The following is a 25,000-nucleotide window of genomic DNA, read 5'->3' as shown; positions in this document are numbered from 1 at the left end:
GTAAGATTCTATTTTTTCCTACGTAGATGTTCCGTAGAATGTTCCAGAGCCATAGAGGGAGAACGTTCATTCTAGCCATTCTAATTCTAATCACAACATTCTAAACACACTGGTGCAATGGTACCAGCTGAAGGGGCGACTACAGTCAGGCACATTCAGCTCTGCTGTGCTGCCCTACAAAGCAAAAACTGCATTTTTGGTCGAACAATTGTTTTGATCATTTTCATGACATTAAAGTTGTTATGAAGGTTGATGTTTACTAAAAATAAGTTAATGTCAAGCAGCACAAGCTCCAAATGTCCAAAAATTCAGCTACAATTACTTAGGCTGGACAACAGGATAACATAAAGGTCATTTTTTTTTCAGTTTGCACTCTGTGAGGGTCTGTGGGTCTCTGTGAACGCTTCTCAGGTGGGCTGATGTGTGAAGCGCTAAGGCTAACCCAGTAGCTGCCGGCTGCTACCAGGATATGATGTCAGTCTGGCCAGGATGTGAAGCAGTTCGGCCCAGCTAGGCTTAGCAACGGTGTTGCTAAGCCTAGGTGTTGACTGTTGCGGTGTTGACTGTTGCGGTGTTGACTGTTATCTCAGTCCCTGAGGCCTTGTTGGCTGAGAACATGTCCTGACTCATGGTTCAGATATGCCTACCCATGCACTTTCTCTGTCAGTCAGAACTATGCATCCAATACCTCAGGCGTGCGCTGGATGTGCCTGTAGATCGTGGATCTGGATGTGTCTGTAGATGTGTGTGTCTGGATGATCTGGATGTGTCTGGATGTGGATCTAGTGAGGAGCTGGCTCCGTTAGCTGAGCACATTCTGACGCCTGACTCATGATGCAGACATGCCTTGCACACCATGTCAGTCACATCTGCCCGATGCCTCCAGACGAAAAAAAAAGAAAGAAAAAAAAGAGCTCATGTGATCATCCCTCTGGAACCCGTTTAATCTGCCCGGTAGTTATTGGTGTCATTATTTAGTTTGGCAGGCGACTATCGACGTTGTGTAACCTAACTAAATGGGGATGGAAGTGCATGGCTTCTCCAGGCCACGCCAAGCTGCTGTGTTGATTTGCCTTTAAAAGGTAGCATGGCTTCGTTCAGTCATGGCGTCGGTCCTGCAACCAGTCCTACAGTGCTTTTGCTGAACGCAGCCAAAAACCAAAAAAAAAAAAAAAACTCTGCTCGTGTGGGTGACAGACAGCTGGAGAGACTCGTGAAAAATGAGTTTAATTTACTGCAATAGCGGCTTTCATTGCCAATAAGAGCTTCGCAAAGGCTTCCTTCAAAGGCACCCGGCCGGCGCTGTGTGTTTTTGAAGGGCTAACGCATGTCGTGTTTTCTGAGTAGCAGATGTTTGTTCTTGACGTTGTGTGTTAGTGTGGCGCCATGCGCTGCGGACACGGTCAGTTTGGTGGTGACCGTGGCGACCGCGACGGGCACAGGCTGCTGCTGCTGCTGCTGGTGGTGGTGCTTAAAGCCTCCTTATGGAACCGGGTTAAATCTAAGAAGCCCACAGAAGTGAAGGAAAACCCCTTTAATCATCTTAGGAGATAAGCGCCAGAAAGGGTCCATGGGGGGTTTGCTCTCTCTCTCTCTCTCTCTCTCTCTCTCTCTCTCTCTCTCACACTGTCTTTCTCTGTCTCCTAAGTGCCGTTCGCTCGTTCTGTCTTTGTAAAATGTCATAAGTAGTGTTTTAATCAATTTGCTCTCTCTCTCTCTCTTTCTGTCTTTCTCTAATATGTTATTAGTTGTCTATTAATCTGTTTGGTCTTTCTCTAGGATGCCGTTATTTGTCTGCGCATGCGATTTTTTCTCTCTCTCTCTCTCTCTATTACTCTCTCTCTCTCCTAGGCGTCGTTTGTTATCTGTTAATCTCACACTCTCTCTGTGAATCTCTCCCTTGTCTATTTTCTGTGTCTCTGTGTCCATCTGTCTCTCTCTCTCTCTCTCTCTCTCTCTCTCTCTCTCTCTCTCTCTCTCTCTCTCTCTCTCTCTCTCTCTCTCTCTCTCTCACACACACACACACACACACACACACACACACACACACACACACACACACACACACTCCTCCATCTCTTATTTGTGCTAGTTGCCCCATTAGCATCCCTGACTTATCCTCTTTGACCTGGCAGGCGTTCCTAGATTGGGGTCACTTAACGATCACCCGTGGGGCTGACCAAGGGCTGTGTCGAGCTCGGTGGTCACTGACCCCTGTTAGAGTACATTCTCAGTCAAATACCAGACTTACACGCGGAAACAGAAGCACTTGGGGCAGCTGGGCTAATAAGGGATACTGCTGGCTCATCCCTACTGTAGCTCTAGTAGGCCAGCACGAGGAACTGCAGAAGCAATCATTTCAAAATGTAAAATGTTATTGTACTAAAGCCTACAGCTTGTCTCCTATAAGTCACTTTGAATTAAAACACTGGGAGCACTTTCCATGAATGAAGACTCCATAGCGGTCTTTAAGTGCACTCAAAGAGACTCGGAATGCCTTAAATGCAAACATAATGACTTGTTATAATAGCCTTCATTTGTGTCAGTAATTGGTCTCATAAAAGTTTTAGAACACAAACACACTGCATTATACTTCATAATTAACCTAATTGAGAACAGGAAGCTGGCATTCTCAATAACATTATAAATTCATAACAGATGTATGACAATGTAGCACTTTGCTTCTGTGGAAATGTATAGCAACGTACTGTAGCATTTTGCTTCTGTGGAAATGTATTATTGTAATTGTGTAGTGATTCAGTGAGATAATTGACCCTACTGTTCACTTTTAATGGCTGTTGCTGTAACATTCAGGAATTGCTATGAAAGGCTAAGCATTGTCCTATAATTATTTATGCTGTACTGATTTTGAAACTTTAGAGAGTTTGGTGTCTATCATTCCAGAATCCTTTCCTGTTGTAGGGTTCCTACCGCAACAAGGTTCCTCGTTGTTGTAGGCCTTAAAAGCCTAACGGTTCTGAGATCGATATTACAAAGAGTCCCTTATCAGTGTGTTCTAGGAATACCCTTTAATGCTATCTCTCTGGAGATGATCCGGATAACATTGAGAACTATTTGTCTCTTTTTTTTTGTATCTAAGAAGACCCTGGGTCCAATCCCCTTGAGCTGGGGAAATCTATAAACTAAATGTAACTGTCTCTTACAAGAGTTTGTTTGTGTCTGTAAAAAAGACATGCTATTGGACAGGCCTGGGGAGAGTGTGTGTGTGTGTGTGTGTGTGTGTGCTGTGTATGAGCTTGTTATGACATTGCTAGTTCTGCAGGGCCTGTGGCGGTTTGTTGTGTTGTGTTAGTGCTCTTTTGTTGTTTGCAGTTCCGTGTTGTTCTGGGGAGAACCCTGCCATACCTGTCAGATGCATCACACTGGAAAGTTGTCACCAGCCTGCACAGAAAGAGAATTTTCGGAATTCTGTCTAACCCCTCCTCAGAATTTTGCTAAATGAACGTGGGAAGGAAGTGGTGGAGGTAGCGGAGGTGGCGGAGGAGGAGGAGGGGACGGATTTGGTTGGTGGTTGTTGACAGATTTTTGAGTTGACATTTGAAGCTCAGAAAAAGACTTAGAAAGCTAGCTTTGGATGCCAGAGCTGGAAGGAATGAATCTTGTGAAACCACAAGTGTTTGAATGTATCGTTTTTCTTCCACAATGTGGCAAGAATGTTAAACAAGATGTTTTACGTCAATGTTGACGTTGTATATGTTAGATATTAGATCCCAAACTCAAATAAAACAAGCTATTTTTGATCATGGCTAGACAAGCTGTTTTCATGCAGACATAACCCATGGGGGAACTAGCGCCTGAAGATGTGGTTATGTCAAGCCAGGACGTTCTCCGAGGCTTGCCTGTGGACATGTCTGTGCTCCATTCCTAACAACATGAGTCCTAACCTCAGCCAAGCACAGGCCCGACCGGCTGCTCTCCTCGAGTCTGTATATATATAAACTTACATCCGTGTGCACCTCGATGGGAACCCTAATGGTGTGAATAAGACAGGGAGGGAAAAAGGGGGAGGTTGGGGATGAGGAAAGAGAGGGGTTTTGGGGCAGGGGAATGTCTCACAGCTCTACCCTTTATGGGAACATCTGGAGTCAATTGGGCCGCATTAGGGTTTAGACACTCTTCTGTGAAAATCCTGGGTGGATATCTTCTGCTGGAAGCTTGCCAGCCGAGCCATTTTTAGAACCGTGAGTCCACCCACTTAGGTGGCTGTGTTGAAAACACAGGGGGGGGGGGGTCATTCGAGGTGGTGTCTTCTTGCCCTCTCACCTGATAGAGGTCTCCATGCTTCTGTCATGCTTATGCTCTAGAAAGGGAATCCTCAGTGCGTACATTGAATTGAAAAAAGGTCCCAGTCGACCACTGAAATGTGTTTAGAATGCTGGGGTCGTACAGTGCATTCTATTGTAAAAATGAAGATGGATTCTTCTCGGTTGTTTTAATTTCATTGCAAGTTAAATTGGAATTCCTTTCATTATTCCCAACCAGAAGGCCTGTCTGTATATTTGTACATTCCCATGTTGGCCATATTTGGAAGGGTTGAAGAAGAGTAAGCTTTTTCCATGCCTGTAAATAGACATGAAAACCTTTTGACTTCTGACTTGAAGACAGCAGTTGGATGCTTTGTTTAAACTCCTATCATGTCAAAATTATTGAATAGAAACTCTCTTAGCTCTCAATACTTCTCACTTCCAATTTCTGAATAGCTTACTGAGAGACTTGTTGGACAATCTGATCTGACCACAGACAGATAGACTGATAACAATTCTGATCCAAGCATTCCAGAAGGCTGTAGTTTATTGAACATTCTAGAAGCTAGGGATCCCATAGAGTTCTCACACAATGCTCTACAGTATGTGATTCTGGAATAGTCTGGATGGTAATCAGGGTCACTTGTAATGGCTGAAGCTATTAACTCATCCATCTACCCGCTAAAGGTTTGAATGGACTTAACTGGAGAGAAACACTGAAACGTTTGTGCTTTCCAACGGCATTTGCATACTGTACTCTGTTTTGGCACGGTTACAAGCGAGGACAGACAAACTGACTTCAAGAGCGACCTATTTTTGGCACGTGGTGCCTGGCCACATTGTGCGTATGTGTGAATTTAAAATAACGATTTAACAACGTTAGACAATAACTTCTCTCATCTCGCTGGAATCTTGTTGTCCGGGTATTCTCAGTCCCTCTCTCTCTCTGTTCGTCGTCCAGCATTTCGGGTCGGCGCAGAACGTCCGTGACAGCCGCGGGCATTCAGGGTGGCCTGCTCGGACCCTGCATGCACACGGAGACGCATCCCTGCGGCACGTCACCCGGCCTGCGAAGCGCGCAGCTGACCATAATCCCCGAGCAATCCCCAGGGAGTTAAAGGCTCAGGGAGCCGTAAGCCTGCTTCCCCTGTCTTAGGCGATGTGCGTAGGTGGGGGAGAGCACTCGTCCACTGCTAGCGTTGACACCCAGACCTGTTACAGATTAACACCTGCGCGGCCGAGAAGGGGACCGGGAGTCCCTGACATTCAGCGCCTCCTACGCGTCCCTCTGCGGTCAGTTAGCACAGGACGACCACGAGGCCAGCTCTCCACACTCCACGCCTTCTCATAAGGACATGATGGATCGACTTGGTCAGGAACCATGTTGTGTTTTTTGCGTCCCACTGGCTGGAAAACTGGTTGTTTTTGCTGGAAGAGTTTGAGTGAGGAATGCATGCACTGCACTGCACAGCACAACACAACATTTGCTATGAGTTACGAACAGACGTCTTGTCATTTATTTTTAACAGATTACCAGCCCAGTGTCATAACAGCAAGAGAGCGAACATGACAGAGACAGACCAGACATACATGGAGAGAGAGGGAGAGAGTAAGAGAGAGAGAGAGAGAGAGAGAGAATATTAGGCTTGTGGAGAGCATGTTTAGTCCCTGAAAGACACACAGACACACACACACACACACACACTGTGCTCAGGGCCACTAAACCTGTTAAAGGGGATCAGGAGGCAGATTTTAACACCTAATGCGCGTGTGTCCTGCATGGCAGGAGGAAACCGGGAATGGCCATCTCCCTCTTTTCCTCTTTGACATGATGGCGGCGTGACTCGACTCGACTCGACTGTGGTTTTATCATAGGGCCTGGTCTGGAAAGGGAAATCGGGGATAAACCAGACGGACGCAGAGAAAGGGGTGGAGAAGTTTGACTCTGACTCTCGTAAATACTGCGCATATCACAAGACTTGTGGGATTACATAAAACGGTTGAGTTAATCTTCCGTGGTTAGATCAAGTATGATTGTGCGCGGCGGGGCAATGTGAGAGTCGATTGTATTGCTGTTGAAAAGGAATTTGGCGGATACTGTCAACGACTGGCGGCTCTGGAGGTAAATTTATTTCTCAGCCGCCTGGGGGGTCACAGCCCCCCCATCCCCCCCCTTTTGCCTCGAGCCATCATAGCCCTCCGACAATGTCCTCTTGTGTGCAGAAGCACTGCACAAAGCACGTCACTAAAAGAGCATGTGTGTGTGTGTGTGTGTGTGTGTGTGTGTGTGTATGTCACTGAAACAGCCTCCATCCACACTCCTCCTTTTAGCATTTTTTGATCTCAGAGGATGACATGGGTGTCAATGAATCAGCGGGCACTGTGTATATACAGTATGTGCATGTGTGTGTGTGTGTGTGTGTGTTCCTGGGTGAACAGGTCCCAGAGTGTTTTAAGAACAATATCCCTCTGATCCACAGCTCAGTCCCATCCCGCAGCCATACAGCAGGCTCTACTCCATGTGATGGCATGATCCTGCTCTCAGCGCTCTCAGTGCAGTGTGTGTGTGTGTGTGTGTGTGTGTGTGAGAGAGAGAGAGAGCTCCGGGACGTGGCGCAACGCGGCTCTGCGTCGTTCGGGGGCATCGACGGGCGAGCGGGCGGACTGTTGCATAATTCAGCCCGTCGGGTGGCGAGGCTGGCTGGCAGGACGGGCGTACCCGCGGGCACATTCTTCACCACGAAAGATGACGGCCAAGTTTAGCACCAACCCTCCTCCCTACACACACAAGCACACACACACACACACACACACACACACACACACACACACACTGACTTGGCTGTCCCCAGGGGCCGTGGGTGTAGGGTAGGAAGTAGGGTGGAGGCTTGGATTAAAAAAAACTCTTTTTTCAAGAACTTGTCGCCTTAGCAATTTCCTCACCATGAAAGGATGCATTCATATGGACGAGACAGACCTGTGTACTGAGACAGGGCACGAAGGGGTGAAGCAAGGGTGTGTGTGTGTGTGTGTGTGTGTGTGTGTTGGATGAGATGAGACGCATGAGCTTATGTGTGTGTGTGTGTGTGTGTGTGTGTGTGTGTGTGAGTTGGATAAGACGAGAGGCGTGCGCTTATATGTGTGTGTGTGTGTGTTTGTGTGTGTGTGTGTGTGTGTGTGTGTGTGTGTGTGTGTGTGTGTGTGTGTTGGATGAGATGAGATGAGGCGTGATTTGTGCACTGCAACAAGATGGGAGGGAGAAGGCAAGGTGTGTGCATGTGTGTGTGGATGGGTGGGTGTTGAGTCACTTGTTGAATGCGTCATGTCCTGCCAAGTGCTCAATTTCACCCAAATGCCCATAATCACCCCCTACTCCCTCCTCTCCCCTCCCCTCCCCGAAAGAGTTCAGACACCAAGCAAATTTGGGCCTCACCAATAAAGTGCTGCACTCGTCTGCGAACCCATTGGCTGTGGCACGCATCAGGTGACCTTGTTAAATCATATGACCCACAAAGCGCTACCCGCTCATTATTCGTCTCTCATCGCGCCCACTGCAGCTGCAGCTCCAGAGTTCAGGCAGTTTGTGGAACTGCGTGTGTCAGTTGGGCTTGAAGCTAAATACTAGTCACTTAACTGTACTAAACAAAGCCAAATACTAGTCACTTTACTATACTAAACTCAAGCTAAATACTAGTCACTTAACTATACTAACTTTCTAAATACTAGTCACTTTACTATACTAAACAAAGCTAAATATAGTCACTTTACTTGAGTCGGCCACGCATACAGTATGGGACACCACCTATGATTTTAAGTACATATTTGCATAGATATTTGTATAGATTATCTATCTATCTATCTATCTATCTATCTATCTATCTATCTATCTATCTATCTATCTATCTGTCTGTCTATCTATCTATCTATCTATCTATCTATCTATCTATCTATCTATCTATCTGTCTGTCCATTTCTATGCAAATAGCGGTGTCTGATAGTCTGGCAATCACCATTATTAGCTCAATCTTTTAAGATTGAACATTAGTATGGGGAGGCTGTGCTTTATTTCTACTGCACAAGAGGCATGATCAATGGGCATAGTCCTTCAACCAATCAGACCAACGATCCGGTGCGTCTTTCAGATAAGCTAGTTTGTGAGAATTTGGGACCCAACTGTTGTGGACAGGAAGCAGGGGAGATAGATGTGCAGGTTTCCAGCCTGAGCTGCCGGGCGAAATCCAAATTTGCCGGCAGGTCAAGCAGGGTTCACCCGGCCTACGTGAGTGTCTGTTTTCTGTGTTGGTGAGGAAGCCCTGCTTTGTCATGAGACTCACATGCACACACACACACACACACACACACACACACACACACACACACACACACACACACACACACACACACACACACACACACACACACACACACACACACACATACACACTCTTGATGGCCTGCTGCACTCCTCACACCTCATAAGGTCTCTGACTCCCAAATGGCGGATTTATTATAAACACCAATCCCATTCGGGGGGTACAGAGCATGACACTGGCAATGCTCTGTTATATTTATACACGTCTGTTGTGTGTCAGCTTGTGTGTGTGTGTGTGTGTGTGTGTGTGTGTGTGCGTGCGTGCAGGCGGGCGGGCGGGTGGACATGCGTGCAGGCGTGTGTGTGCGGGCGATGTTGTGTTTGTTTAAATGCAGATGTGTGAAATAATCTGTCAGGGTAGTACCTGCTTTCTCAGCCCAATGGTATGTCCTAAAATTGCCTAAAAGTGAAAAGATGGATTGATCAATCACTGATCTGTACATTTTATAACAGCTTTTGAATGGGACACATGGGGAAAGGCAATTGATTGAAACTGACATCTTTGCACTTCCTTAGTTTCTAAGATAGTTCCTGTGTCATCCTTTATTTTCAGTGACTGGGAATCACATATCACATACTGTACTGCATAGCACTTCAGAAAAGACAAAGAGGGAGAGAGCAAGAGAGAGGAATGGTGAAAAGAAGAAGAAAGGAATGTGATTGTGTGAGGGATAGAGACAAAAAGGAACTGTGTGTGTGTGTGTGTGTGTGTGTGTGTGTGAGAGAGAGAGTGAGTGTGTGTGTGGTGTGTGTGTGTGTGTGTGTGTGTGTGCTCTTGTTTCATTTATATCTCTCTGTTCAATGGGAAAAGGCACCTTGCTGCTTGGCTCAGTGGACAGGGCAGTAATTACTGTCAGACTGTCTCCCTGTGTGTGTGTGTGTGTGTGTGTGTGTGTGTGTGTGTGTGTGTGTGCGCGTGTGTGTGTGTGTGTGTGTGTGTGTGTGTGTGTGTGTGTGTGTGTGTGTGAGTTTGAGAGAGAGTGAGGGTGTGGCAGGTCTATGTGCAGTAAGTGCTGATGTTGAGATATAAAACATAAGTTCATCCTTCCTGTTCCCTCCACTTTCACCTCTCTCTCTCTCTCTCTCTCTCCCTCTGTCTCTTTTTTATCTCTTTACCCTTCTCTCTCTGCATCTCTCTCTCTCCCTCTATGTCTTTTGCCCTCTCTCTCTCTGCATCTCTCTCTCTCTCTCGCTCTCTCTCTCTCTCTCTGCATCTCTCTCTATCTCTCTCTCCATTTCTCTCCTTCTTCTCCATTCGGTAGATTTCACAGTTGGACTCGTCCCAAAAGCAGCACACTTAGAGATCAGGATCCTTCTCTCCAAAGAAGCACTAAAAGTTCTCTACGCATTTATGTCTACAGTCATTTCCTGTGTATTAGCCGCATTGTGTATAAGCCGCAGGACAGTGTTTTATGCAAGTCAAAAGAAACAAAACCATATTACTGTAATACTATATTAACTGCCCCTGTGTATTAATCTCATAGCTGAACAAATGTTGCCAGATCAATGCATAAGCTGAGGCTAATAGTTGTGAAATTACGGTACACACATGGACTTAGAAAGGGGGGGGGGGGGGGGGGGGGGGGGGGGGGGGTTGTTCTAAGTGTTTTATTAGTGAAAAGGTCTTGCAGAACCTGTTGGTTCTACTGCAGATATCCCCTTTTACTGTAAACCTTTTTCTCCGGTAGAGCCATTGAGGCACCTTTAGTTCCATGGAAATGCGTGTTAGTGCAGGTGTGTCAAAACCTGACAGATGGTAAACATTGGAGGACGTGAAGGTTTCAGGTTTCCATTTTCTTTTAATTTATTGCAAATGTTTGCCAACAGAATCAAACGGTTTCAGGAAACACGCGACACACAACACACACACACACACACACACACACACATACACACACACACACACACACACACACACACACACACACAAACACATACACAAACACAAACAAGCTGATTACACAAAATAAGTTCAAGTTCAAAAGTTTAAAGAACGTGCTCTGGTAGGGTGAGGTGCTAACAGTAGCCAAGCTAAGCCAAACTGACTCCATCCAGTGACAGGATGCACGCACTGTGTGTGCAGAACCTGTTGGTTCTACTGCAGATATCCCCTTTTACTGTAAACCTTTTTCTCCGGTAGAGCCATTGAGGCACCTTCAGTTCCATGGAAATGCGTGTTAGTGCAGGTGTGTCAAAAAATAGTTGACAGATGGTAAACATTGGAGGACGTGAAGGTTTCAGGTTTCCATTTTCTTTTAATTTATTGCAAATGTTTGCCAACAGAATCAAACGGTTTCAGGAAACACGCGACACACAACACACACACACACACACACACCCACACACATACACACACACACACACACACACACACACACACACACACACACACACACACACACACACACACACATACAAAAACACAAACAAGCTGATTACACAAAATAAGTTTAAAGAACGTGCTCTGGTAGGGTGAGGTGCTAACAGTAGCCAAGCTAACTGACTCCATCCAGTGACAGGATGCACGCACTGTGTGTGCAGGCAGTGAGTTAGTCAGTCAAGGTGCTGTGCATATAAGGATCCACTTAGTGACTACATCTCAATGTTTTGCACGTGTGCAGTTCTGTGTAGCCTCTGCTGTCTTGGCACTGGCCCAAGTATAAGAGATGGAAAACTTCCTGGACGCCACTGCACTCTTCTTAGGAATACAGCAGCTTTTCAGACGAGCCCTGATGAAGGCCTAAATGGTGGCCGAAACATGTTGCCATTGTTTCTAACAAGTTCCAATATAAACTAGCATATTTATAAAAAAGTTCCTCCCTCATGGTTTTTTAGTTGTCCGTCTTTTTGCCAGAGAGCACCTTCTAATTATAAATGTGTTTGTTACACCAGCTGAACACGGCAGCCCTCAGGATCCTTCCCCCTCAGTTTAAGCTATAAAAGAAGGAAGTTGATGTGTGAGTTGACTGGTGTTATTGTGTGTGTGTGTGTGTGTGTGTGTGTGTGTGTGTGTGTGTGTGTGTGTGTGTGTGCGTGTGTGTTTTCTCATCAGCAAACACGTATCTTGAACATGTGAACAAGTACATGTATGGTTGTTAATCTTTGCGTTAATGCATGTGTGTGTTTGTGTGTAGGTGAAATTGTGTGTGTGTGTGTGTGTGTGTGTGTGTGTGTGTGTGTGTGTGTGTGCAGCTGATAAAGTGATTTTGGTAAACAAGGCAGCTGAAAGCGGCCTCAGACATTACTACCGCTTGATTCTTGCTGAAGTGTCATTTATCTGAGATGATCCGAGCAATTAACTTTTTAAAATCTCTCTCCTCACATAAACAAACACCGCAGGCCTCTGAGCGCGCCAAAGAGGATGCCAAAGATTATCTACTCAAACGTTGTCCAGTGCCGTGCAAGGAGACTTCCACTTTGAGCTCCAGTGGATGAGACCAAGTAGTATCTCAGCATGGGGGGGGAACTTTGTTTGTTATTTCTTCTCTGGCTCATACCATTCACCTTAAACGCCACCTAACCACATTGAACTACTGATAGTATTCAGAGTATTAAGTAAAAAAAAGACTCTCAGTTAGATGTTTTTATTGTAATTGCCTCTAGAAGGAAGTTGAATACTCTTGATTTCGTTCCAGCAAGGCCATAAAAGTCTTCATCTAAATGTACACCCTGCCTGCCAATGAATGACAGCTTGATGAGTGCGGTAGTTAAAAAACAAAAACAACATAAACCCGGCTTGGTCTCCATTGGCGGTTAGCGCCCCCGATCACACAACAACTATCTGGCATGTTGTTTCCACCTCAAAACACCAACTTTCTCATAGTCAAACTGGTGACGTCCTGGCAAGATCTTTGATTAGTTGACTGGGCTTCTTGAAGGAAAATAATGTCTTTGCCCGCAGGTCAGTAGTTGTGACGTCACATGCAAAGTATGAATGTGGGTGCTTGAACTACTAAAACCAAACAGACAAGCTGCCATCCACGCCCGTGCCGGGACCTTTGGTTCATTATGGAGTCGTCGGCCTAAAGGGCCCACGTCGCGCCCTCCTGTCACATTTCCTGTCAAACTCGCCCATTCAGCGGCGGGGAGTTAGCGTTAGCGCTCGCCTCCTGAGGTCGCTCATTCATCCTCCCCTGTGTAACCACTCACTACGTCATGTGTGTGAGGGAGGGAGGTCTCCCACAGAGAACATTACCACTTCACCACTCCGAGTGTGGCTGGAGTTGTATATTTATCCTGCGGTGTGGAATCTATGTCTGTGTGTGTGTGTGTGTGTGTGTGTGTGTGTGTGTGTGCTTGAGAGAGAGAGAGAGAGAGAGAGAGAGAAAGAGAGAGAGAGAGAGAGAGTCTGAATGTAGGTGCCTGTTAGCAGAATGGGTTTATGAAGTGCAGTAACAATCTCTCAGACTTTATGGGCTTGATTGGCACCAACACTGTTCCCCATTTAGCCCACTTAGAGGTCTGCCCTCTCTCTCTCTCCCTCCCTCTCTCTCGCTCTGTTTCTCTTTCTCTCTCTCTCCCTCACTCACTCCTTGTCTCTCTCTGTTTCTCATTCTCTTTCTCTCTCTCTCTCTCTCTCTCACTCCTTGGCTCTATCCCTCTTTTATCCTTTCGTTTATTTTCTCATTCCCAGTGAGCAGTGACTCTGCCATGTGATTGACTCTTAAACCCACTCTTGGACAAGTCCCAATCCATCAGCTCTCTCTCTCTCTCTCTCTCCCTCCTTCTCCCCCTCTCTCTCTCTCACTCTCTCTCCCTTCCTCTCTCTCTACACACTCTACCTCCCTCCCCCTCTCTATCTCTCTCACTCACTCACTCTACCTCCATTCCTCTCTCTCCCCATCTCTTTCTCTACCTCCTCCCCTCTCTCCAACACACAGTATTTAGCTCTGTCTCTTTTGAGCTCCTTCCCTCCTTCACTCTCTTATTCTATCTCTCTACATCCCTCACTCTCTCTCCCTCCCTCTCTCTCTCCTTCTCTCCACCGCTCTCTCTCTCTCTCTCTCTCTCTCTCTCTCTCTTCACTTTAAAGGTCACTGGCCTAAATGGGCATTTGATTGGCTGACATTCCACCTCTGCTTCCTTCTTCTCAGGACTCATCATCATGCCGTTATTGTAAAAGCAGCCAATCAGAGCCTGGGCTGCTGCGCTGCCTGATCCTGCTGTAGACGCCTCCTGTGGCGCCCATTGACTTTGTGTCTGATAGAGGTTGTGTGTGTGTGTGTGTGTGTGTGTGTGTGTGTGTGTGTGTCTGATAGAGGTTGTCTATGGACTGCTGCATTCACTCCAGACTAGAGGGCGAGCGGAGGGGAGTGTGTGTGTGTGTGTGTGTGTGTGTGTGTGTGTGTGTGTGTGTGTGTGTGTGTGTGTGTGTGTGTGTGTGTGTGTGTTTGTGATAGACAGACAGAGAGAGAGAGAGATAGAGAGAGAGAGAGAGAGAAAGAGTGTAGGGGGTGATTGAATGAGTTGATAACATCAATTCAAGAGGTCGGATGGATGGACAACACTATAGAAGGAGAGAGGAAGACAAAGGAAGAGAGAGGGATGAAGAGAGAATGGGAGGGAGAGAGAAAGAGGGAGGAGATTAATAAGCAGAACATTTTCTACACCACTAACTATAAGGTGACATTGCCTTTGTGTGTGTGTGCGTGTGTGTGTGTGTGTGTGTGTGTGTCCCTCACCACCTCTTTCCACCAATCTCACTCTTTCCCTCTTTCTCTCTCTCCCCCTCCCTCTCCCTCTCTCTCTCCCTCCCTCCCTCCCTCTCTCCCTTGATTGTCCTCGTCGGTAATTGTGGTCATCATCTCAAAAGCGGTTGCAGCCAGCATGGAGCTAAATTAGCCAGACTCATTTGCCGCCAATGGGCCCTCACACACTCAATATGCTGCCCTGTTTCAGCCTGTTAGGCCGCCCGACACACAAACACACGCGTGCACACACACACACACACACACACACACACACACACAGACACACACACACACACACACACACACACACACACACACACACAGAGACACACACATACACACATGCACACACACATGCACACACACAGACACACAGACACACAGACACACAGACACACACACGCACACGCACACGCACACGCACACACACAGACACACACACAATTCCACCTACACACAAACACACACATGTATTAACGCAAAGATTAACAACCATACATGTACTTGTTCACATGTTCAAGATATGTGTTTGCAGATGAGAAAACACACCTGTTGACACAACCACGCTGATGCAGTGCGTGCGCACACACACACACACACACGCACACACACACACGCACACACACACACACTTTCTCTCCTGATTGTCAGTTCGCACTGACCAACTTAGCAAAACAGCCGCATACTCTACATTCATCTTGCACACTCATAAACACACACACACACACACACACAGACACACACACACACACACACACACACACACACACACACACACACACACAGACACACACACACACACACCACTAAAGTCACAAATCTCAGAAAACCACATCACTTTGAGCCGGTGGAGGAATGTTCCGTATATAGAGCAGTGTGTTAACTGCTCGTTCTGCCTCCCGTAAGCCTGTTCATGTGACGTTTATTCTTGGGCTTTATCTTGTGACACGTGGCGTTAGCGACGACTTCTTGGCCACATGTGTGAGAGTGGGGGAGCCGATAATATGTCAGCTAATAACTCACCCCCCCCCCCCCCCACACACACACACACACACACATACACACACACACACACATACACACACACACACACCCCTCCGAACGCCGGCAAAGTCTAGACTTCCCTTTTAAGCCAAACAAGCACTTAGAATCTCGTATATCACATTACTTTAAACTAGCACATCATTTTTTAACAAGTTCTTCGTACATTCACACCCAGGGTCAACACACACCCATTAATGCGCATTGAGGGGGCTCTTAGTTTGGGAAACAGGCTCACTTCTGTTCATTTCGGTCTAATCTGTCGGTAAGTGTTAGCCATCCCTTAGGTGTTTTCCAATCCATAAACACTATTACTTGATTATTCCCATAGAGATCTCAGGGAGAAAAGGTTTCGACTTCATTATGTGTTGTGTGTATGTCACAGTGTTGGGAGGCACACACACACACACACACACACACACACACACACTGGGGCCTCAGCACAGACAAAACAGCGACGGAAGACAAGAGGAGTGTGAGAGGGGCTTATCATGAAAGCGTTCTCATTTCTTTAACAGCACAATGTAATTGGACAGCCCTGTGTGGTCGTGTGGCAGTGGTCCAGCTGGTCAGGGCAGGTGTCATGTAGTAGGCCAGAGTGGGATCCAGCACTTTCTTATCTCACTGTTTCTCTCTCCCTCTCCCACTTTAGACTGTATGTCTACTCTCTCTCTCTCTCTCTCTCTCTCTCTCTCTCTCTCTCTCTCTCTCTCTCTCTCTCTTTCTCTCTCTCTCTATCTCTTTCTCTCTCTCTATATATATCTCTTTATATATACAGCTGCTACAGATGTCTCTGAGAGCTATCAAACAAAGTTTCATTGTATAACTACAATGACAATGAAGTCTTATACCTCCTTCTCTCTCTCTCCATCCTTTTCTGTCTGTCTCTCTATCCTCCTTTCCTGTCTCTCTATCCTCTGTGCAGCTATCTATCCATCATCACCCCATTCCTCTATTCCTTTGTCTCTCATCTTCTCCTTCATTCATGGACGCTGTTGTCCCTTCAGGATCACACACACACACACACACACACACACACACACACACACACACACACACACACACACACACACACACACACACACACACACACACACACACACACACACACACACACACACACACACACACACACACACATACACCCTCCCCCTCTACGTGATTTTCCAGTTCTCACGTTCCATCTCTTTCTTTCCTTTTTTCTCTTTCTCTCTCTCTCTCTCTCTCTCTCCATCACTCTGTCACTTCATTCACTTCACCGCTGTCTCCTGTTTTGTCCTCCTTTCTCGCACACAATCACTCACTCTCTTTCTCTCTCTCAAGGGCGGGTCGTCTGAGAGGTTAACAGACACCCAAACATAGAAAGACAAATGTCTTCAGTTGGACAGTGAGATGGTGTTTGTTTCCCTCAACTGCAATCGTTTGTAGACACACAAGACTTTTTTTTAGGTTATCCAGTCTGTTTTTTATAGCCCCAATCACAGCATTGAAATAGCACTTTGAAGAGTGCTATTTAATGATGTTTTATTATTTGCTGAAAGCGAGAGTGAGAGAGAAACAGAGAACTCTGAGAAACAGATACCTCTGTAACTCTGTTTCCAAAACATGAGGGATGCATTGTAAAATAAATATAAAAACGTGATGCTATGATTTGCAACTTCTAAGCCCCGGTTAATGTGGAGTAGTGCAGAGTCAACATGTCAGTTGTTGATACAGGAATATGTTTGTTGTTTTTGGAAAATATATAAAGCAAGATGTCACAAAAGTTAGGACAGGGGCATGTTTACAACTGTGTATCTTCACTCCCTCTTTTAACAAGAGGCCGTAGATGTCCCATCCTTGCCCAATATAGGACTTCAGATGCTCAGCAGTCTGGTTGTCTTCTTCATCTTGTGTTCCTCTCCATGACGCACAGCATGTGTCAGCTCTGGACTGTATTTGAGCCATTTTAACACCTGGACTCGTCTTCTATGGAGCCAGACGGTTGTGGGTTGTGCAGAATGCAGTCTGGGATTGTTTTCCTGAAATATACGGATGTCTGTATACACTGTGTTAAAGCAACACTAAAGCACTTTTGCTCTGTTGCGCGCATGCTATTTGTTTATCCAGCAAATAACGATGTCCATAGACAAGGTAGAGTGTGTTGCATGATTTTATGAAAGTATGATGTATTGCGACATCGAAGCAAGTCAAATGTGTAGTGTCTTATGTCTCATTCCATCAAACTACAGAACCGCTACCCGATGTGGTAAAATGACACACTGTAGTGTGCGGTTGCAATCGATATGAGGGCCACGAAGCAAATGCAGAAGTGCTGTTCACCCTATTACGAGTTGATGAACCACTGACCTGATGTTGGCCACTATTTTAAGGTACAAAAATGTAAAATGTCTTTAGTGTTGCTTTAATTCCGCCTTTCCAGAAGTGTGAGCTACTGTATAGTACACATGATATATCAGATTCAGTGCTCCCCCATACCATCAAAGACACCGTACTGCCATTTGGACTGTGCACTAAAAACAAGGTGTGATTTCTAAAACGAAGTATTACAAATTATGATTGGTGTAACCATAGAGCAGTTTTCCATGGTCATCTGGGCCTGTTATCTGGGCCCGAGCTCATTTGGATGGACTGAGGTCAATTCATGATATTTATAGATAACTAGTTAGTTATTGATAACTACAAATAACAAGTTTGTTATTTGGTAGTTATTAGTTAATTCTGAATATTCATCCTTTTGTTGGGCCAACTTTTTTGAGACGTTTTGCTAGTTGTCTTTGAAAGTGGTGTGTGTGTGTGTGTGTGTGTGTGTGTGTGTGTGTGTGTGTGTGTGTGTGTGTGTGTGTGTGGTGAATTAAGAGGATGGTGAATTAGACATGGAGAGGCAGAGCATGGACAGTGCTTATGTACAATAAGTGTTTAAAAAGTGTGTGTGCACTTGTCCTCTGAAGGCACATAGGTGTGTGTAATGGTCATTTGTGTATGTTGTTAGATGTGTATGGCAGTGCTGCATGGTGTGAATGTGTGTGTGTGTCTGTGTGTGTGTGTGTGTGTGTGTGTGTGTGTGTGTGTGTATGTGTGTGTGTGTGTGTGTGTGTCTGCGTCATACATGCATGATGTGTGTGTGTGTGGGGGGGGGGGTCAGGACAGGGGTGCTGCGTGTTGTCTTTGGCGTGATACATCTGCAGCAACACGACCCCACACCACAGACAGCCCGCCAGCACTGAAACCACATTCCCATCCCAGTGGCTTCAATTACACACACACACACACACACACACATGCACACAGACACACAGACACACACACACACACACACACACACACACACACAGACAAATACAGACAGACATGCACACACACACGTATACACACACACCCACACACATACACGCAGGTTGTGCAGTGCATCCTTTAACACTCAGCAGTTTTCCATCGCTACAGCTCTCCTATCTTCTGCACTCTATCCATCTTCTCTGAGCTCGCTCTTCTCTGTGGGCAGCTGGGATAACACACACACACACACACACACACACACACACACACACACACACACACACACAGCTCTCCTATCTTCTGCACTCTATCCATCTTCTCTGTGGGCTGCTGGGATAACACACAGTGACATTTAAATGAAGTGGCTTTTGCTAGAACACACTCAGACTGTAATTAATCCACAACATCTAGCATACTTTGCATATTGATGTGTTGTTAAGTCAGACATCATGAGACCAACAGCTTTTTTTGTGAAAGGATGTTTACTAGCGCAGCCAGGCGGTTTTTGCAACTTGTAAACTTTGTCATCATCACCTCCGCGAGGATAAAACAAAATCGCTATAAACTTTAACAGAGTAGGCTAATTGCTGCTGCTGTGCAGCCACATGATATATTCGACGGTAACGTCCAGGTTTCTGCAGAAAAAAGGATTTGATTAGGTTGAGGCAACAAGTGAGTAGTAAGATGACAATTTTCTTAAAGGCTACTCAGAATAGCGGAAAACATCGTTTATTTTACTGTCTTTGGAGAAAAACAAGTGAGTCTGAAAGCCATTAGACCCAGAAAGAGAATGATCTTCTCATTATTGCATCATGACTTGAAACATGTATGGTGCTAAGGGTGCGAGGGGTTTAGGTTTAGGGTTATGGTCAGTGATAGGATTATTTACACTTTACTTACTGTAATTGGCGCGATGTGGAATATAATGTTTCTGTTTTTATGGTGAACATTTTATATATTGTGCTTAAAGGCATCCCATGTAAGATGTTTAACCTTTTATAACAGCTTTGAAGTCGTTTTGAGGGGTGAACTAGCTTGAAATAGGGAGAATGGCTCAACTTCCCATCATCAGAAAACCAGCCTTCCATCTTCACTTTCCCATGACCAGAGAATGGAAATTAAAAAAATGACTTTACAGCAGTTTGCAACAGCCTACTATTTGTGTGAAATTGTGTCACATTACCTTGTCAGTGGAGACAGCTCTTTGGTGTTTATCTTTGCCAGCTTGTAAACAAATCCACATGTACCGTGGCCAGGGGTGATACACGGCACTAGTGGTATTTTCCATCATTTCACAGCTATTAGCTGCGGCTTGTCAATTGATTTAGCCAAATTTCTTCAGCTATGAGGTTAATACACGGGGGACAGTTAATATGGTTTCAATATGGTTTTGTTTATTTTTTAACTTGAACAAAACACTGTCCTGCGGCTTATGCACAATGCGGCTAATACACAGGAAATGACTGTACTACAAATACTGCTGTGCTGGATTTGGCTTAACTTTAAGTTCGCATGTGTAAAGGAAGGGCCTTTCATTTTTGAAAGTTATGAAATGAGATGCAGACTTATGCAATGTTGGCTCTGTCAGTGGAAGGAAGACGGCGAAAAGCCAACGACAGTGTAATGGGCCTGAGTCCCAGGAGGCACACACACACACACACACACACACACACACACACACACGCACACACACACATATGGATGAAGGCAGCATCTCCCAGTAGTGTGCTTTGATTTATGCAGAAATAAAAGGATCTAAAGCAAATAGCAGCACTGTTCTTTATGGCCCGTGCAGCGTTGGGAACCAATAACACATGAGTGCTGCTGCGTTCAACATGCACAGTGATGCTGCGTTCAACATGCACAGTGATGCTGCGTTCATGCCAATGAGAAGCAAGAACCGTGAAAGAATGGGGGATATGACCCAGTGAACCAAGAATGGGGAGAGTGCTGTGTAGTGTGTGCCGTGTGTGTGTGTGTGCTGTAGCATAAACACAAGCGAGCACACACATGCGTAACACACACACACACACACACACACACACACACACACACACACACACACACACACACAAGTACATGTGTATGTGTACGTGTAGGTGTACGTACATACTCACTTACACACACACACACACACACACACACACACACACACACACACACACACACCTAATTATATACATTACATAGCCCCTCACTCAGCAACACATGCACATAAACACATTCACAAACGCAAACACACATGCATGCACACACAATCCTTAAAAAAATGCACACACACTCCCCTTCTCTGTCCCCCATTACACAGGCAAAACCCACCCATGCCTGGAACAGCACGCATCGCAGGCCTCCTGCAGTAGCGTGAGACTGTGAACACTGTGAACACTGTGAACACGCTCTCTCACTGTACGCAAGCATCCACAAACAGTGTGAACAGAGAGGCACTAGAATGAGGCTCTCCTCCCCTGCACAACTAATCCATCCATGCATACACACATGCACACACACACACACACACACACACACACACACACACACACACACACACACACACACACACACACACACACATACATACATAACCACTGAGCACTGAGCAGTCACACTTGTGCCATTCTGTTTCTCCCTGCAGAGAGTGTGTGTGTGTGTGTGTGTGTGTGTGCATGTGTGTGTGTGTGTGTGTGAGAGAGAGAGAGAGAGAGAGAGAGAGAGAGAGAGAGAGAGAGAGTAAGAATGAGAGTGTAAGTGTATGTGTGCGTTGGTATCTCTGGCATGCATGCGTGGCGTGCCGGAACTTGGACATGGTTGGATAGCTATCTGTTAAAGTGAAGCCTGACGGCAGAGTGAGTGGCGCGGAGAGAGGAAGTGTAGGGAGGCCTGATCGATCATAGAGCATCACGTAGAGGAAAGGCTCCTACAGGCTCAGATGCAGATTTAGATTCAAAGTGCTTTATTGGCATGACCAGGGGTACTCATATTGCCAAAGCAGGCAGAACAGAAAATGGTACAATAGCATTAGTACAAATATCATAAAATAAATAAATTATGTGCGTGTGTGTGTGTGTGTGTGTGTGTGTGTGCATGCACCCACGTCCGCGTGCCTGTGCCTATGTCCGTGTGCATGCACGTATGTCTTGATAGGTCACCATTTAACTTTGTTCTGAAGAAACGATACACAGTTACAGGAAACGGATTACTTTTGCCTTCAGAGCTCTATCTAAGGAACGCAATCACTTAGCCTATTTGCCGTTTACCCCAGAGTTATAAAAGGATAGTGTATATACCATTCATATACCACCAATAGTGTAGCTTGGCATAATTCATTAGAAGTAGGTTTGACCAGTTAGCCTGTAACTTGCCTATAGCTAAAAGGGGGCTATACGCTAACTGGTATCACCGATGAATGTTCAATAGGCACCGATAAAGGACAATGGACTACAGCGGTTCTCAAACTGACTTGCTGTTGTGGTACTCTGGGAGTCTCCAAGTGTTAAATTTCATGAAGACAAAATAATCACTTTAAATGATATAAAAATAGAGATAAAGAAAAAATGTCGAAGTTAAACTAGTTGTTATCTTTACTCTAGTGAGAGTGAATAACTTGTTTGTCTACCATCTAAACTAACATATGCCATGTCTCTCTTTCATTTGTCTCTCAATAATTCACTCTTTCACCCCTCCTCTCTCTCTCTCTCTCTCTCTCTCTCTCTCTCTCTCTCTCTCTCTCTCCCCCATCTCTCTCTCTCTCTCTCTCTCTCTCTCTCTCTCTCTCTCCCCCATCTCTCTCTCCCCCTGTCTCTCAGATCTTACAGGTGAATCTAGTAATGTCCGTCCTGCTGTACGTGATGTTCCTCGCGTACCTCTATGGTATCCAGGCGTCATCCATGGACAGGCAGCGGCCGACGCCGGACCCCATCAACTCCCTCATCATCAAGCTCCTGCAGGCCGACATCAGCCGGACCCGACCCAGGACGCCGCAGGAGAGGCAGGGGGAGTCCGCGCAGCGGGCGGCCCAGCGCGTGCCACCTCCCTCAGGCATGGTCCCGGCCGCGGCCCCCTTGGGCTCCAGGGACGGAGGCTCGCCGGCGCAGCAGCGGAGCTCGGGGCACCAGGCGGCGACGGACATTTCCCTGGAGCTCCTGCAGCAGCACAAGCGCTACAACTCCCCGCGCGTGCTGCTGAGCGACCGGCCGCCCATGCAGCCCCCGCCGCTGTACCTCATGGACGACTTTGTGAGCTCGGTCGACGGCGGCAGCGGGAACAAGACGCGGAAGAAGCGCTACGCCGAGCACAAGAGCTACCGCGGCGAGTACTCGGTCTGCGACAGCGAGAGCCAGTGGGTCACGGACAAGATCAACGCCGTGGATATCCGCGGCAACAAGGTGACCGTGCTGGGGGTCATCCCGAGCGCGGGCCGGCCGGACGTCAAGCAGTACTTCTACGAGACCAAGTGTCGGAACTCCAAGCCCTTCAAGAACGGCTGCCGGGGCATCGACGACAAGCACTGGAACTCGCAGTGCAAGACCACGCAGACGTACGTGCGCGCGCTCACCCAGGACAAGGTGACGGTGGGCTGGCGCTGGATAAGGATAGACACCTCGTGTGTGTGCGCGCTCTCACGCAAACGCCGCAGGACGTAAAAAACAAGCAAACAAACAAACAAACAAAACATGTGCGTGTGTGGGTGTACAACAGAGCACAAACTTACAGTACACACACACACACAAACAGACACACACACACACACACACACACACACACACACACACACACACACACACACACATACACACACACACACACATACACAGGACTATACGCTCAGCTATACAACCACTCGGGGTTCTGAAGTGAAGTTCATGGGGTGGGGAAAGAGAGGGAGGGGAGGGAGGGTGAAAATATATAAATATACACTGTAAATATATAAATATAAATTATTATTTAAGTTATATTAAAAAAAAACGCATGTAGTTTTTACATGTCTATATATTATGTATAAGTATATTTGTGTTATTTATTGAAGTCTTCAGCAAAGGAAAATCTTGTAAAGAAACTTGTACTCCTCCGAGACACATGCAATGCAAAGAGCATTACATGGTCAGACTATGTGCCTTGCTCAGACGCCCGAACTCCTACCATGCATTGTCAGACAAATAACCCGGACAATGGGATCAGTTGCAATGGGGGTCATGTCCATCCAAGCTACATTTTCAGCAGTATTGTAACGTTCAAACACTCTGTGGTAATATAACAGTGGCATCAAGAATATTGTCATCTTTGCTCTATTCCTGTTTATTTTTCTTTTTTTCAAGCAAAATAATGACTCAAATATTAATGTTATGTGTATATACATTATATAGAGATATATAACTAAAAAATGCATGGAATTCCTGAGAGATACGTATATATTTTTAAATAAGTGATGACTCATTGATCATTAGTGCACAGTGCATGTTGGTATTCATGTCTCCTTGCTATGGAATCAGCACACAGTTAATGTACAGATTGGACTGGTTCAACAGAAACCTCTGCCTACCACATCACTGGAGTCATGTTGCCAGTCTCAGATACTAAGAGGAGTGTTTCAATCATAATGTGCACTGACTCATAGGTCAGAGTGCAATCAGGTCCTTAATGGTGCGTATAAAGACAAAATAACTGTCCAGATGAATCAATATGCACCAGACCACAATACTTCTCCTCCTTGTGGGCTGACGATGTGCGTAATTTTAATGTACTGACTTGCATCAATGGCCGAAGGCAACAAAACAGACATGAAAACATTCACAGCTGGTGCTACGCTAACATTCCCTAGCTTCCATCTCCTCCTTTAAGCACCAGTGTTGGTATTTAGTTCGTCATACACACACACATGCCCTCAGGCATCACCCCTACACAGGTGAAGAATATCCTCCACCCCGCCCAACCCCACCCCCACCCCCATTCAACCTATCACAGGTTAGAGAAGGTAGAGCCTCTCAAGGCCAACATTTGGACAAACAACACAGCAAACAATCTTGTGGCAGGAAGACTGAGAAAGCATATTTTAAACATTCGTTTGAATTATATATGAGGTGTGTACAAACACAGAGTTACTCATCTGAGCTAATGTTGTTAGCCCTGAAGGCTGAACTAAGCTAACAGGGTTAGATGCTAAACAGGTTCGCGTAGTTGGAACTGAATTGTTTTTGAGGGGGGAAAGAGAGAGAGAGAGAGAGAGAGAGAGAGAGAGACACACACACACACAGACTAAAAGACAGTGCAAATGTTGCTGTGGTTAATGACACTGTGGTCTTACCGAGGGGAAAAGCTGCCTTAAGAAGATGTTCATTCGTGCAGAGCTAGGATTTGCGCAG

General features: G+C 46.0%; 1 protein-coding gene across 1 annotated transcript in view; it reads left to right on the top strand.

Moving 5' to 3' along the window:
• The window catches only part of ntf3 (neurotrophin 3), a 33,744-nt gene extending 10,302 nt beyond the window's left edge, over positions 1–23,442 (top strand). The window contains exon 2 of the mRNA XM_062518371.1: positions 22,448–23,442. Within this exon, the coding sequence (XP_062374355.1) occupies positions 22,448–23,284 (837 nt within the window). The 3' untranslated portion in view covers positions 23,285–23,442. The remainder of the gene's footprint in view (positions 1–22,447) is intronic.
• Positions 23,443–25,000: the final 1,558 nt, after the last annotated feature.

This window comes from Sardina pilchardus, chromosome 17 (assembly GCF_963854185.1).
Source record: "Sardina pilchardus chromosome 17, fSarPil1.1, whole genome shotgun sequence".
NCBI classification, from domain to species: Eukaryota; Metazoa; Chordata; class Actinopteri; order Clupeiformes; family Clupeidae; genus Sardina; species Sardina pilchardus.
Note: the sequence above shows the minus strand (reverse complement) of the source record. Positions and strands in the feature narration are given on the sequence as shown.